Genomic DNA, 15975 nt, shown 5'->3' with positions numbered 1-15975 from the left:
ACAGCCTTTTTCCGTTTCAATCTGCTAAGAGGTTCTATATCTGGTCAAGTGAACGATACTGAAGAATAACAGGAAGCCAAAACACAAAGAATTTTGCAGATGAACCCAGACCAGCCATCCCTTACACAGCAGGCCATGAAGACCCTTACACTCCAAGGGGAAGTGAAGAAATAAACAGGTAAGTGAAAGTCATCTTAGCCTCTGAACTCATGCTTCATCACATTCCTGCAGCCACAGGCTTCTGGCTGAGGGTGAACTTGCTCTGTGGTCAAAGCTACGATCCAGAAGTTTGCTTTGGCTGAAGAGACTGCTTTATGGGGAGGAATAAAGGAAGAGTCCAAACTTCCCTCACACTTGTGATGGGGGGACGGCATTCAGGCATCCTTTCTGCCCACTTCCACGGCAATAAGAAAAAACCTCCATATGATAGCACAAAAAACAGTTTCCACAGAGCCACAGCAAAATATTCTTCCTGAAAAACAACTGCATTTCTGCTTAAGGTACCTCTGTGTGGGAAGCAGGTGAAAAGCAGCTTCGGGGCACCTCCTTTCCATGAACAAAGTCAATTTCAAATGAATAGCCATCAAAAATAAAAGGCTCACAGGAATGAGAAAATATAATGTTTATTAGAAGAAGACACCGTGGTACACGAAGCTATAAAGGGATTTCTGACAGATGATGATCCTTTAAAAAAATGAGAATAGAAATGGAACAACCGCACTGGCCAGATTTAACAGACTTTAACACCAAAAGTTCCTATGCAGCTCCAACCAGATGCAGACAGCTGAGGAACCAAGAAGGCTTATCAGCATAAGGACCGAATAGTTACCAAAACAACAGCTAAGTTAAGGAGAACAACAACCTATAAAACCATTTATATTTATATATATATAAAATGATAAAAACAATTTAAATTCAAGTAACTTTAGTTTTTAAGTTATGTTATATACAGATTTGTAATACCAGGAGAACTAAGGACAAGTATTTAACACAAAGATATATTTTTTTTAAAGTCCAGTTGCTAATTAATGACCAGTTCCTAAAGGATTTGGCAAGCATTAAATAATCAGATACATCCTAGATCAAAAGTGCATCAGCATGGTTAACTTTCACCTATTGCTTTGTACAAGCCAAGGCTCGCTGTGGTGGTCCCAGCAAACAGCAGAGCACTGAGCTGCCCACCAACCAGGGCTGCTTATGGAGCTGGGGGATGCAGAGGGAAACAGGAGCAGACATGGGCAGAGGAGCTGCCATGCTCACGTGGCTCCAAACTCATTCTTTGTTCTTCCCCAGAAGCATAACGTCACACAACAGTCCCTACCCACTCAGGTCCCCCAGCAACCAGCCCCTCTGCAGGCAGCAAGCATGGCTTTTCTGCTGGGTGCCACTAAAGTTTATCTAACAACTATTGCATCAAAGTTCTTCTGTGTATCACATTTGAAAGAGGGCTTTGCTCCCAAGCAGGTTATGAGGTACCACATTTAATAACACAGGATGGTCAGTCTTGAGCACAAAGGTCCAACTGGTTCCAGTATCGACAGCCAGCAACACCAGCACCCGCCAGAGCAGGGAAGCCCAGCACTAAGCTACACCAGCACAGCCCTGAGCAATGCTCCTCCTCATCCCCTACCAAGGAGAGGTTGGCACAAGCCCCAAAGCACAAGCAAGTATCTGACATCACTTCTCAGCCTGAACCTTTTTAGCATTTCTAACAGTTTCCTGAATGCATCGTAAAGGGAATGAACTGTGTAAGCTCCCATTGGTATCAGGAAGGACAATACTGCTGTTTACAACTAAATCCACGCTTCCATCAGCAGTGATGCACATTTAAATTGCAAGGAGAACTTATAAGTGCATCAGCTGAGCCAGCGGCACCTGGCAGAGCCCTTCATTGATGGAGACGTGCCACGTGCATTCATCTCTTCTAAAGAAAACCTCCTGAAAGAGATCTCTTAAAACAACCATAGCAGGAAACCCACAGAACAAAAGGTGAACAGGTCTATGCAAACCTACTCAGAGATTTTCTGAAGGGTTTTGTACACATCTGGAAAGAAAAGGCAGAACAAGATAGACGTTACTGTTCTTTTTGTGACAGGGTTTGCTAACACCCTCTGGCTGGAGTTCACCGTGGTAAACTTGACCAGTCCTCACACAGCCCTGAGCTGGTGCACTGGGGTGGCTGCAGCACACAACTTACCTGTCCTACCATCCCACAGGCACAATGGCTGCCCAGGGCTTTGCTTGGGTACCTCACTTAGGTGCTCATTGCACAGCTACACTGAGGGCTGCCAGCTGCTCCAGGGTCCTCAACAGGAATTGAAGTGTGTAAACACTTCAGCACTGTCATTTTCAGTTGTAGTTTCTAGCTTCAATAGTCAAGGATTGAATAAAGTCACTTCTACAACACATAAATATCAAGTGAGAAATCTGCAACTTGCCACAACGTTTGCCTTTTAAACGTGGCAGCATTTCCCATAAATCTTTACACTGCTTCTCTGATGTTTAATGGCATGTTTTCCATTCTAATGGAAATATCATAGTTCATTCCCATTAGCTAGTCACACACACTTTGTTCCTATAGTCCAGCAAAATTAATGGGGAAAATCAAGTATATCTGAACTCCTCCCTGCTGTATCAGTACTCACTCCCAGCACAGGCTGCCCTTCAGCATCACTCAGAGAGCCATGCCTGGTACTTCTGACAGATGGAGATGCCACAGCAGCTCAGCTGTTTCAGGCAGCCTGCACTGCTGAACAACACATCTTCCAGCAGAACAATAACGTTGCTTTCAACCACTGCCACACACAAAGGACACGATCTCCAAAGGAGAGAACACTGAGATATGAGATGGGGTGTCTCATTCTGTGCTCTCCGTCTTGTCCTGAACGTGAAACAGAGAAAACATACAATACACACCTGACTTCTAAAGGTTAACAGAAGCAGACAGAAGGCCTGAGTTTACTTCTGCATCTCAACCGACTCTGCATTTGCCAAACACAAAACTACTATGGCAAAATCAGACCCTAGACTTCCATCTGCAGCAGACGAGGCAAACACCGATTAACACTGAACCCAGGAAAAAGGGAACTGATCAGATTATAGTGCTTGTTTACAGAGACAGCTCTCTTCTCTCCCCGCTGTCCATAAACCTCTATGAGAATGGTTCTGTTTTCTTTTAAATTGGATGAGGCAGTTTGTTTCACACCAAGAACTTTAAGGTCCAGGCAGCACAATAATCTGAAGGATTAAATGACTGCAAAAGAAATGCATAAATTATTTAACAGTGGACTTCAAACATACCAATTTGAAACAGACCTAAAACTTCTCAGTGTATTATATTACCAGGTATCTACATGCTAGCATGTATTCTAGCCAGTCTCCTGTATGTGCTGCTTGCTTTACAAAATACACCTATCTGGGAGGAGTCAAAAGCAACTAAGAAACAGAATACTGTCAAGTTTAAGCTCAGAGCGCCTCCATTGACTGCATTTAAGCAAAAGATGAAACCATTAGTCATGGGTCATCTGAAAACCTGCATTTCATCTGAAATAGCAAATCCAGCCAAAAGACCATTTTCTGAAATGTATCAAGACAGGAAAGAATGAAGGATTTTCCTTAATGTCGATGTTTTAATGATTTATCAAAGATCACAGAGTGCTGTGTAGAGAGGCTTTGGCAAGACTTCTGCTTCCCCTTCCAAACACGCTAACTAAATGATGAGCAGGTTTCAGTTCCAAAGGTCCGCAGAACTCGTTAGGCTCTGAAAGCCACCACGCTGAGACACAAAGCACCAGGCTGAATATTCCCTACATAGTGATCTACTCAATCAGTTTGGGACAAACTTGTGAACGTGTCTGAAATGCTCCCAGGATATGTAAGGAAAACCAGTAATGTTTCCAAATGGTTTTGTTTCCTGCCCCAGGTTGGATGTGCAACAGCAGTGACAGGTGAACAAGCACTTACTAGGAAAGGCTGCATTTCACCTCAACCACACTCACCTTCTCTGACCAATAAAAAGCACATTTTGCAGCAAGCCATATTAGTCCACGTATGAAATAATGCACTTTGTGGCACTGTACAGACACTTAAAAGGCTCTTTCTGCAACACAAAGTTGCAGGCTTGGGTATCTCTGTGAAAGCAAATAAAGTAATAATATTATTATTAAATATAAGTCATAGCACCTTTGGCATTTTTGTCCAAATAGACTTCAACATAAGATGTAGGGACATAGCCCTCCTCGTCTTCGTTCCTTCGGATTCGTGTCCACCCATCACCTTTGTCTTCTTCTATTACGTAGAGCATTTCTCCTTCTGCTACAGAAATTGTTCCTTCATTCTGACCTGAAAGACACAGTGGATGTCTTTAGGATGGATGACAATAGGGTGCATTCAAAGAAGGAACATGATCTTGACATAAGAGTAGTAACAGGAAGTGCCAGTGCTACCATCAGAGTACCATTTGTCTATCTAAGCACTGCAGAGGTTAAATGAAGGTTTCCCACTTGTCATAGGAAGCCAACAAAGCAATAAGAAGAGTAAAAAGTGAATGATACCTTCAAATGTATAGAGAGCTTTACACGTTCCTATGGTTGGTAGTGGTTCTTCATCATCAAATTCATCATCAAAATCTGTTGCAGGTACTTTCATCTCAGTCTCCTGACTTTGCTCTTCTGTGTAACTGCCATCTGGGCTGCTCAAGAGAGGAAAATACAGAGCAACTATAGCGACCAGCCTCAGGAGCAGGACAAGGTCTTAAGCTCAGCAGTGTTATAGAATGGACAGGACAGGTTGTTACCACTAGAGAGTCATTTTTCTCTCCATAATAAAATGAATCTATCACACTTGTCTTGACAGCAGTGACTGCAGGGGCCATTACACTTAGAAAACCATCTCTTAAAGTTGGAATATTCTGTAAGGCTAAAAACTAGTATGCAACACTCTTGTCACAGAGTGCCTGCCTTCAGCCTAGTTAAACAGTCCTGAATACTGCAGAGCAAGTTTTCCTGGTGATGCAGCTCAAGAAAGCAAGTTCAGTTATCAGCCTGAACAAGGCAGCTCTGTACAGATACTGTACCTCTCCCGGTCCTGTGCACAGCTGTTCACTGCTGAAGTGTTCTGGGCTTCATACAGCCCACTCTGCCGCCGGGCCTGCTCAGTCCGCGTGGGCAACCTGCCCTCTACCTCAGCCAGCCAGCCCTGCCAATGGAAAGCAGCAGAGTCACATCACTGGAGCTTGCATTCACAGCACGACATACTGCTACTCCAGTCACAATGAAGTAAGGCGTGCAGCAGCTCATGGTAGTCTCAGTAAAATCAGAAGGAGAATAGCTGGGGAGGTTTTCAAATGGGTGAGCAAGCAATTGATAGTAAAGCAAACGACTGTAAGGAACATCCATTAACAGGCTGTATATATTCATGTTTGTGGCCCAGCTCACAGAATGAAGCCTTTCCTCAGTCCTATAGTCTTTCTGGTGTTAAATGTAATGGGACACATTTCTAATGGATCCTTGTATTCCAAATACTATTCATGCTTTTGAGGTTCTGCATCTCTAAGAAGCTTCTTGTTAATGGCAGACCGTTCCTTAAAACATGTATCATCTGATGGCTTCTGTCTTGCTGTTAGACTTTAAATGGTGTTTCCCACTTACATTCCCCCAGTTTTCCGCTGTAGTATGATGATTGTCATTATTTATGTAAGCATCTGAACCTCTCTGGGCATTCTAGAGAACCCCTCATTTTATCTCCTCCTCTACTTGGCAAGACTTCTGTGCAATTTAAAGAGCACTGTTGTTGGCTGACAATCACAAGCGATGGTACCTATTTATGTTACACAAATAGGCTCAAAGATCTCAATTAATGTAAGTGATTAAGTAGCACTTCTCCATACACAAAAAATGTATTGAAGCATTTTCTTTCTATTTGGAAAAGCAGTGAAGTACCTACTTAGAAGCACGCATATGCTGAGCTATTTTTCCATCAGAGATGTGTGTACTCATTGAGACAAACACCACATTTACATCCCTCCACATACCTCAAATTTCTGCACTTCTAATCGTAGCTTTTCAATGTTCTGTTCAAGTTCTGATAATCTGTGGTCCACACTCGCTGCGTCTCCCATCTGTGGGTTCTTGATATACACATCTTTCATTTTCGTTAAGGCATCTCTGAGAGACAGAAGAAAAAATAAAGGTTTCTAAATGAGTATCATCCCAGCACTGGGGGGAGAAAGATGAACAGTTGCATCATTATTCTCCATCACGGGCTGAAATCCAATTGAGTAACTGGAACAAAGAGCTGGATGCAGACATAACAACAACAGAAATGGAGTGATAACCAGAAAGTCTCACCCTGCATTTTGCCTTTTGCAAAGCTAATAGTTTGTACCATATTTATTTCACACTGCTTAAAATGAAGCTGAATCCAGATGGTTTGCATTTGTCACAGTGCAGCAACAGATGGACCTTGGGCCACGTAACGCGACCCTGCATCCTGTTAAGCTACACAGTATTTTTACCAGACTGTTTCTGGGGGCTGTGTTTCATATCAACTCAGATGCCAAATGCCTACGGTTTCAGTGATGTTAATATTAGGGCCCACTGTGATGAATGCAGTACAAGACCAATGCTGATATAATATAAGCACGAGATCCCTTAGGGAAGCCTGCAGAGTTCTCGTTGCCAGCAATGTGCTGCCTTTGACCTGAAGCAAGTTGAACTTAAGGCAAAAGTTATCTGCATGATGAACGTTTCAGAGCTTAGAGATGGATGGACTTATGAGCTGATTTCCTGTATTTCTGCCACAGCTATTCAGCTTTTCTCTAGGCATTACTTGGGGGGGAAAAAGGTTAATGTCAGTCCCACGACTCAAGTTAACGCTCTTTATATTTTGGAATTTCCCACCAAACTCCTGACAATTACAATCCTGTGCCTGCTTTTGCTTTGTGCAGAGAAAATGAGAAGTGTGGGTGGCAAGGAAGTGGGACTGCTCTGTGGCTGAAACCCTAAGGGACAATATTGCAAACATATGAGTCACGATGATTATTACTCTTTAACCCTTACTTAACTGCTGGTGTTAATTCCCCAATTACACACTATGCTCATTTTAAAATAGGTTAATTCTGCTCAGATTTCATATCAGATTTAATCACTGGGTTACCTCAGAATCTATACAGAAGGGTAAATCTGTACAGAAACAAATGCAAGTTACCACAGTAGGAAAAAAGCTATGGAAAGTAATACAACCATGTACACATTTTCTTCTTCCTTTCTCATTTATGATACAAGTGATGAAAAAAGTCTGTTAGCAAACCAAAGTGAACAGGTTCTTCAAAGTAATCTAGCAGAAAACATAGGCACTTCCATATAGATGTGAAGCAATGTTTTGGGATGGACTAATAGCAGTGAGGCTGAGTCTTAAAATCACTCCGGGAAAAAAAAGTTCTGTTTTTTGTGTGCTGAATTTTTAATGCAATTGCAGGAGCCAGAATGTGAACAAACACTGAAAGCAACAAATACAAGCTGCCAGAATCAATAGAAAGCGTGTAGCTACAATGGTCTTGTTCTCAACCACAGCAAGAAACGAAGCCTTGTAGAAAAAGCATCCACAAAAGCATTGGACTCCTATTTCCTGCTTGCAGGAAATGTATGCTGCAGCTCAGAGAGTTGCAAGAAATCCAGCAAACAATCAGCATTTTGGATAATGTTATCAAGCTCATAATAGCCTCATTTGCTATAACGTGGTCACCCATGATCATGTTGGCCCATCAAACATTTGCAGGTGATTTGCTTAGGGTTGAGAGGTCTATGATTGTAACCCTGATTGAGACCATGTTTACATCCTGTACTTACCTAAAACCAACCAAACAAGTAAACAACCCTCCTCCCACCATCACCCAGTTCATCAGTAACAGCTCACATCACACACACAGAAATATCTGGGTATCCAACAGCAATCTTTGTCTTGCTTGTGACTAGACTGCTACTTTCCTGCAAGGGAGCTCTGACTTACATCAGCCAAAGTTAAATAACTGATTACAGAAGACATTTTAAGACATTCTTAGCAATAAATAAACGGTGTCTTTTCTTGGATCAGCACCTTAGAAAACACCAGAACCTTCTTCTTATCTGTTCTTATGTTTCAGTTGTTTCTGTTAATCTATTTCATTTTCCATTGGAGGGGTTGGCTTACCTTTGATCCATCTCTTTCTGAATGTCTTTGTTCAGCTCATCGACTTTTTGCTGAAGTTTCTTTCTTCTTTGCTCAGGTGGGAGATTGCTGAAGTCCTCTGGCCCTGCTCCCTGCAGAGTGGAATGGAGGGGAATAAAAAAAGAAAGATCAGACTCTACACAAATCCTTCAGGACCGCACTTAAAAAACAGCTGACAAATCTGTGCAGAAATCACAATGGTCTGAAGCATTGTAATCATTGGTACTATGAGTTATCAGCCCCTAAGTGGTTAGGAATCAGAATGCCTAAGAAACAAGCCCAGGAGCAGGTAGCACTTCCATACCAAGTGGTTAATGGGCAATCAGCAAGAATGCCAGAATTCTGGCAAAGCTGAGAATCTACTTTTAACCATAACTAACAGCAGATTTTACTTAACAGGATCTCATTCTCATGGAAAGCTAATCCTTCCTGCTTTCCCCTGCTCCTCTAGACACAGCATCCCCTTGAAAGCAGTTGCTAGCTTCTACTCCTGTGTCATAATCCTGCCTCTTGAGCACACTATTAATTGCTGGCTTGCTCTACTCATGGGTGTCCAACCTTCTGGCTTGCCTGGTCTACACTGAGCAAAGCAGAATTGTCTCGAGCCACACATCAAATATATAAAACAGTTAATGTATATAATAAAATTCCCTTTATTTATTATATTTTGTCTTATTAAAACATTAAAAAGAGCAGCAGAAATGAAACTTGTGGCATATTTGACCTTGTTTTTGTGAAACTAACACATCAGTCTGGTTTGATAGAAGTGGTTGCAATTCTCAGTTCTCAAGGCGTTTGTCAGATTTGTAATTAATTATTTCTGTTCCTATGCTTCATCCCTGATTGCTCTAACTTTGTATGGCAGGCAGCCTTATGACCAGCTGAATCACAAAAGGATGAAGGTCTTGAGCATAATCTAGAACTTGCACATGTTTCTCTTGGTTTTTGTTTGTTTTGTGTCCCATTTCTAAGGAGAAATACTGGGATATGTGAGAAAGAAGGGGAAAAAATACAAAGCTGAGCACCCGAATTCAATAGCCTGTCAGCTTACTGAAAGGCTGTGAGCCAAGCTGAAACATCCATTCTACTAAGATGCCAAATACCTCTCTTAGGGGAAAGTGATTTAGGGGACGCTTTGCCACAAAACCTGCCTGTGAGACCCCTTCATTCTGCACTCAATGTGCACCCCGAGACAGAGCGCTCTTTCTTCTGCATTTCAGAACATGCTACTTATAACAAAGGCATGTGGGTGTCAGAGGGATGGAGGACAAATCCACACAGGTCACCTTCTCCAACCCCTCCTGTTTAATTCCAATAAAGCAGGACAGGTCAGCATAATGAAATTGCTGCCATATTAATGTTCAGCAAGAATGAACACGTGCATCTCATTTGAGGCCTGATCTTGTGCATAATATCAATTTCCATTTTAAGAGACAACAGGAAAGCAAATCTAACACAAATGCAAGAAACAAGTTACACTAAGTCTAAATCAGTAGCCACGTGCGGTCCTGAATTACTGCTTACATTGCTGTGCGTGGCACAGGAGATTTCTATTTTAATTCATTCTTTAATGTTGGCAGCATTTGCTTTGCAATAACTCCCACATCACATTAAACTGTTCTGGTATATTTTACAGCCAGCCTCCATGCTAAACCCATATATATCATTCTAAGGCAAAGCATCTGGACGGAGACTTGTAAATAAATGAGCAGTTAACAGAAAGACCATATAAAATATTCTTCTCAGTTCTACCCAGAAGAGACAGAGATGCTTGAAAACATCCTCAGTTATACCAGATATATTCAAAGCAATTTGGAAAAGCTCTTCCTTTTTTGATACTTCAATTTAAAGCTCTAGGCCAAATTAAATTCAGTATTTGTGTTCACAATGCTTCAGACCAAAGCATCAGTGTTGTGTAGAAACGCATGCCTGAGACTGGGTGAACTCACAGAGGCTTCATTCCATGCTCGGTAACTTCCCATCAGAACAGCAGCTACAGGTCCTCCTCCAGCAGGAAGAGGCAAGGAACAACTTTTGCACATGCTAGGCACGTTTCATGCTCTCAAGCAAAAGATGCTGGAACCATCTCTCAAGCTGTAAACGTTGCACGTGTTTTCTAGAAATACACATCATCTTGATTTGTGCAATTCAAGGTCAGCTGTTTGTTTGGGGCGGATATATTCCAACACATGTGAAGGCTTAGCTCAGCTACACTACATAAAAACAAGTGGAAATTCTTGGTATAAACACTTGGGACTAATAGGTCAATGGATGGCAATAGCCAAAAGAAGGTTTCCAAGTGAGCCAGAGATTTCCACCATTCCCCACTCCTACCACAAGTCTTCAGAAGTGCAATACTGCAAATGAAGAGCAGTGAGTGACTGCACTCTGCAGGGCAGCAGCAGAGCCCCAAACCTCTGCAGGCACATCACAGCTACCCCAGGGCACACAGCCCTCCTCAGAATAAGCTGCTAGGAACAAAACAGGACCAAAACGATAGATCCATGGACAATGTGTATGTAGGGAGGAATAACAGGGAAGGAGAACCTAAAGCACTGATTGGTGAGGGAAAAGAAAGCTTCCAAGCTAATGCACTTAAGGAGCTGCAAATCCTCTGAAGCTCTCAAACCGCCACCAGTCACTGTGGATCTGGAATGTGTGCATGAACTGGGGCAGAACAGCTGAGGTCCCTCTGGGATCACAAAGGGCAGAGGAACAGCAGCAAACTACCAGAAACATACTGAGCTGTGGCACATCTCAAGCAGTACCTGCAATATCTATTCAGCCCTGTTTGCTTTCCCAAATAGGTCCACCCGTTCCCTTCCCAGCTCAGTAACACGTTACCTTACCGTAGCTCAAGCAACCTTCCCAGCTGCATCCGAGATCAAATTTGGGGATCATATACATAACATTATTTGCAAATTCAAATCAGACTGAGTTAACCTTGTTGGTTATGGTTTATGGAATTTTAATCATTATTAGTTATTCTGAAGGACTACATAGGGCTGTAAAATGTAGGTGACCATGGTAAGATTGCCAGTAAACACCTGGGCACTGACAGCAATGGTAAAGTCACACCAAATACAGGCATTTCTCTCTGGGAGAAGTCCAAACAGGTCTTGATTTCTTTTAAGGTCTCAATTTATACTTACACAATAAAGGAATTACTTGATACTGTTTTTCTACATTTTCATAGCCCTAGATTATAAAAATGAAAGCTAAACTATGTATTAGAATTAATTTTTTTAGCAGCTTATTAGAAAGACTGAGTTCCGATCACCTCTATTAGACTCCAGACCTGTGTATTCAGAGTTATCTGATAAACAGCAAAAAAAAAGCAAACAAAGAAGAAACAAATTTAAACAATTTCAGTGTCATGTCAAGACGTGGCACAGTGCACATTCAAACACACGACAAAGTTGTGATTAAAACACAGGACAGGCATGCTGAAAATGTGCTTACCAGCTTGAGAGAAAGCTTCATGTAAAAATTGGAGAGATACGGGGTGGGGGGAAGAGAGAGAGAAAAAAAACAAGAGAGTATCAGTAGAAGAGGAACTTTTCAGGGTGCTGTTCCAATAACACGACACACATCCCCCTCGTTGGATGGGTAACACTGATAGATCTGTGCAAAAGTTCACAAGAGGGCCCAGCAGCACCGGGCAGCTGCCATGGCCTCGCTTGGAGCTGAGAGCTCTGCCTGAGCTGCCTCGTTACTGATGCTACAAGAGGGATTTTCTCATTGAATTTTGGATTGCAAACAAAACAGAACACCTGTAAACGTGTGCAAGTCGACTGAAAACGTGCTGAAATGCAGTCGTAAGCATCAGCCCCCTTTGTGCAGGAGCAGGGAAGGACAGCACCTAGCTGCAGGTAGGGAGAGGTATGGCACTGCTCAGCTCCTGCTGCTAAAGGCCAAGAGACAGAGCCCAGCTCACAGGCATGTGTCCAAATGACTGTACTCCCAAATTACCTCCAATGCTGCACACGATGCTTCCTGGGCACTCACTTAAGCCATTTGGTGTCCTTAAACAATTCATACAGATATTTATCTCAAACTTATTCTGGCCACATGGTCAGACAAGGTCAGGACCAAGAATAAGGGGGAAAAAGAAAAATCTCTTTACACCAAATTGATTCTATGGCGGCAGAGCAAGACGTTATTCAAGCCACTTAAATGATATACATGGTCCAGTTTACCACACTCCCTGGTGCAGAGCCAAAACATTTTCTTTTAGCTGCTCTGGGGAAGGAAGAGAGTGCAAAAAGAGAGGTGGATGTTAAAAGAAACGACCTACACAGCAGCACAGCTTGCCTCTGTGCTACATCACTTACATGTTGGGCTCTGAGCAGTGATAGAGGACCTCAAACTGACAGGTGAACAAATGTGCTCAAGCAGTTAACCACCATAACTACCAAAGCTTTATTCCAGTGCTGGAAGATGTTATGACAGCTCCAAGCCAGGAGGTTTTCCAAGAGATCAGAGCCTACCGGTGCTGCAGTGCGTTTCTGCTCTGTGCCAAGGAGCACAGCTAACTGCTGCTCAAGGTACAAAACCAGACTCAAGGGAGAATCAAAACTGCACTCAGGCTTCCAGCAGTCCTCACTGTGACTGTGCTACCAGCTCTTCGGGCTGGCGTGCAACGAGCTTGCAAGTGCATAAATGCATGTGCTGTGTGTCAAAGACAGCTGACATGGAAATGGGGAAATGCCTCTTGCTCCAGGCCATAATCTGTTGTCAGACTCTTGCACACCTTGCTATTCATGAGTTGTCTAATAGCAGCTCCTGGATACAGAGCTGTCACAAACAGATGCTCCATCTTTAGCAAGAGTTCTTTCTTTTGGGTGGCTCAACACCCATGATGTTTTTGACAGCCAGTTTAAGAAATACTCAACTATCAAATGATTGTCATTCGTTAGCAGAATTTATGCAGTAATACATGTCAGTAATTCAAGGAAAACAAATAGCCTTAAAATTCATAGTGAACTGATACATTTAGTGACAACGCAGCAGTTCAGCTCCCCTCTGAAGTTGAGTCTATCAGCACAGAAATGCTCAATGATCACAGCGCAGTAAAGAAATTTACTCTCTTAGCTACGAGGCCATTGAAAAACCAATCAATTTGGGAGAAGAATTGCAGAAGGAGGAGACAGAAGGAGCTACAATATATTGCAGAAGACATTTGGTGCAGGCAGCTTTTGTTTGCATTGTACCTTTAGCATTCCTGTGAACTTTAGCATAGACATGATCAGCACAAACTGAGATCCTACATATATACAGACAAGACTGATGGTGCAGAGGAAATATTTACCTATGAAGCACTCTATAGAGGCACGGATGTATGCTACATGCGCTAGTTTCTATACGCTAAGTCTAAAGGCACTGCACTACTGCAGAGAACCATCTGCATCACAACTATTCTTCTGCTGTAATTTCAGCAAATTGCAGAGATTAAACACATTATATGCCCAATTCTTGCATTACTATGTATGACAAATATAGAGTTTATTAAGAGCATTTCCAAAGAGAACATCAGGGATTGTTACAGCCAGGAGGAGTAAAGCAGATCACAGACAATGAAATGCTGAAATAAGTCATATTCACAGCTTTCCATTTCTGAAATGCATCGATAATTTCACAACAGTGATTCCGTTTCTATAAACAAATATAAGCAGAGTGACAACAAATCTGCATTAAACATTCACTAAATAACTGCTTTTGCCCATTCTGTTGGGTTTTCACAACACTTACAGCTCCTGGAAGAGGAGCATTTTTCCCCCTCAAAACGATCAAATAAATCACATCACTACAAAATGAGCAAACCCCCTTTCAAGCTGACGGTTTAGAACAAGTCTAGCTTAGTCTTGCAGGGATAAAATGAAGAGCCTAAGAGCCACAAGCTTCAATAACACATGAGAGCGCATGAAAGCCAGCAAGTCCATGTGTTATTGGACAGTCACAGACAGACACTAACCTCACTTACAGAAATAGGGGTTGAAATAAATCGCTGCATTTCCAGACAGCCCAAAGGTAAATTTCTTTCTCCATGCTCCCACAGTAATCCATCCTATACAATGCCTTCTCTGGGCACCAGATTTAGAGGTCACAAGCATTGATTCCACGAGCTGTCATTGTCACAGAGAGCTCAGGGAAGCTTCGCAAAGCTTTGCCACCATGGCCAGGGATGTGCCCCTACCGCTCATACAAAGGGCTGGCTCATGATGGTCAAACTGCATTCATAAAATAACTTAGAATAAATGCAAGGAACCCACCTGGAGCACTTTTACGCAGAGGAAATTTGCTGTAAAAGCATCTCAGCTTACAAGCTAACAAATTTAGAATATAATTTTTAGTTGTCTATTTATTTTACAGCCAAGCACACTCTAAATGGTTCCAAGAGGAGTGTGAATTTCAGCATTTCCAGGCCTAGCAGTCAAGTCTCTCTTGCATGTAACACAGTCAGCTGCAGCTTGCCTCTCCAAGTTTGCAGTTTCCCATTTCTTTTGCACAAAGCACATTTCCACAGCACACTCTCAGGGCGTTGTAAGTGGGGTTAGCGACTGTGCAGCAACAGTATGGGCTGATCACACCATACGTGGACTTACAACGTATTCCCTAGCCTCAATGGCACACGTGGGTGTCCCTAAAGTCCTCTTCATGAGTTCTTTGTGAAAATACAAAGACTGTGTCTGCTGCTGAGTCAGCAAGAGAAAACACATCCGTTATGGTGGAGACCAGCACAGCACCCGTGTTTACTGCTTCTACAGCAAAAGACAGCTCGGGGTTTAATAGCTGTTAAGTGCAAAGTGGAAGCTTGCTTGATGCTCTGTGAGCATTAATTGAGCTCAGCGCTTTTATAACACTTATGTTTTTAAAGGCTAGCTTAAACATGCCATGGCAGATAAAATCTCTCTGCTAGGATAACCTTGGCTTTACCAAGCCCACCCACCCAAGCCCAGGTGTTTTGGCACACACACACACTTGCATTACAGCACAGAGTACTCCCTTGTGCAGGGGACACAGCAGGTGAGGAGCTGGTGTGGTTTGGTTGGTGCTTCTGCACAATCACAGCACAACCAGGTCATGGTCCCTGGGCTGGGCTACAGGTGTCAGGAAAAAGAGCACAGTGCATCACAGAAGCAAATCAGGACGGAAAGGGAAAACGTTAATTGATGGAAGGGAAATGAAATTACATTGTAATGAAGTCAACAACTTCCACTTAAAAAGGAAACCACAAAAATCCCTCCACTGGACCCTATGGGGCTGCGTGGGCAATGACAGCAGCATCTGTGCCTTTTCTCCCAGAGCAACCTCCTGTTTAAACGCAGTGTCCAAATGATGACAGAAAGCAAATCAGCTCAATGTACACAATAGCTCAAGGGTGTAAGTTCTACCCCTGGATTCGGTTAGTTCAGAAGTATTGCTCTTTAAATAAAGGTGCTGATGTTACTGGCAGTGCAGCAATAAAGCAAAAACACAAAAGTAATTTCAACTAGCAGGATATTATGTCTCCGTTGTCCTCAGAAAGGAATTAGGAAAAGCAGAGCAAGCATAAATGAAATTATGTCTTATGTAAGTGGTTCCTCATTTTTGTGCTCTTCTGGATTTTACTTCCCTAAAGAGAAAGAGCTCATTTTAAGCACTTAAGAAAACCCAACCCTGTGTAGACTTCCCCTCTTTCAGCTCAGATCTTCAGTAAGCACTGCAACTGGTTCTAATGATTCTTTATAATGGATGTTTCTGCTTTTGGGGTTAGAAGAAAGTTTGATG

The 15975-nt window shown here is 42.5% G+C and overlaps 1 protein-coding gene across 50 annotated transcripts in view; it reads right to left on the bottom strand.

The window, feature by feature from the left end:
• FNBP1 (formin binding protein 1) overlaps positions 1 to 15975 on the bottom strand; it is an 81957-nt gene that overhangs the window by 3179 nt on the left and 62803 nt on the right. For 8 of the 50 annotated variants that reach the window (XM_085521326.1, XM_085521330.1, XM_085521333.1 and 5 more), the window contains 5 exons: positions 8188 to 8297; positions 6032 to 6164; positions 5075 to 5196; positions 4554 to 4690; positions 4183 to 4341 (listed from right to left, as the gene is read on the bottom strand). In XM_085521326.1, coding sequence (XP_085377452.1) covers positions 4183 to 4341; positions 4554 to 4690; positions 5075 to 5196; positions 6032 to 6164; positions 8188 to 8297 — 661 coding nt within the window. Of the gene's footprint in view, positions 1 to 607; positions 3254 to 4012; positions 4342 to 4553; positions 4694 to 5074; positions 5197 to 6031; positions 6165 to 8187; positions 8298 to 11485; positions 11522 to 11667; positions 11683 to 14810; positions 14901 to 15975 lie in introns of those variants that run through there. The other 42 variants (XM_085521325.1, XM_085521329.1, XM_085521332.1 and 39 more) reach the window with 17 other exon arrangements.

Source organism: Coturnix japonica, chromosome 21 (genome assembly GCF_054131305.1).
Source record: "Coturnix japonica strain WE chromosome 21, WE-NBRP24, whole genome shotgun sequence".
Taxonomy (NCBI): domain Eukaryota; kingdom Metazoa; phylum Chordata; class Aves; order Galliformes; family Phasianidae; genus Coturnix; species Coturnix japonica.
Note: the sequence above shows the minus strand (reverse complement) of the source record. Positions and strands in the feature narration are given on the sequence as shown.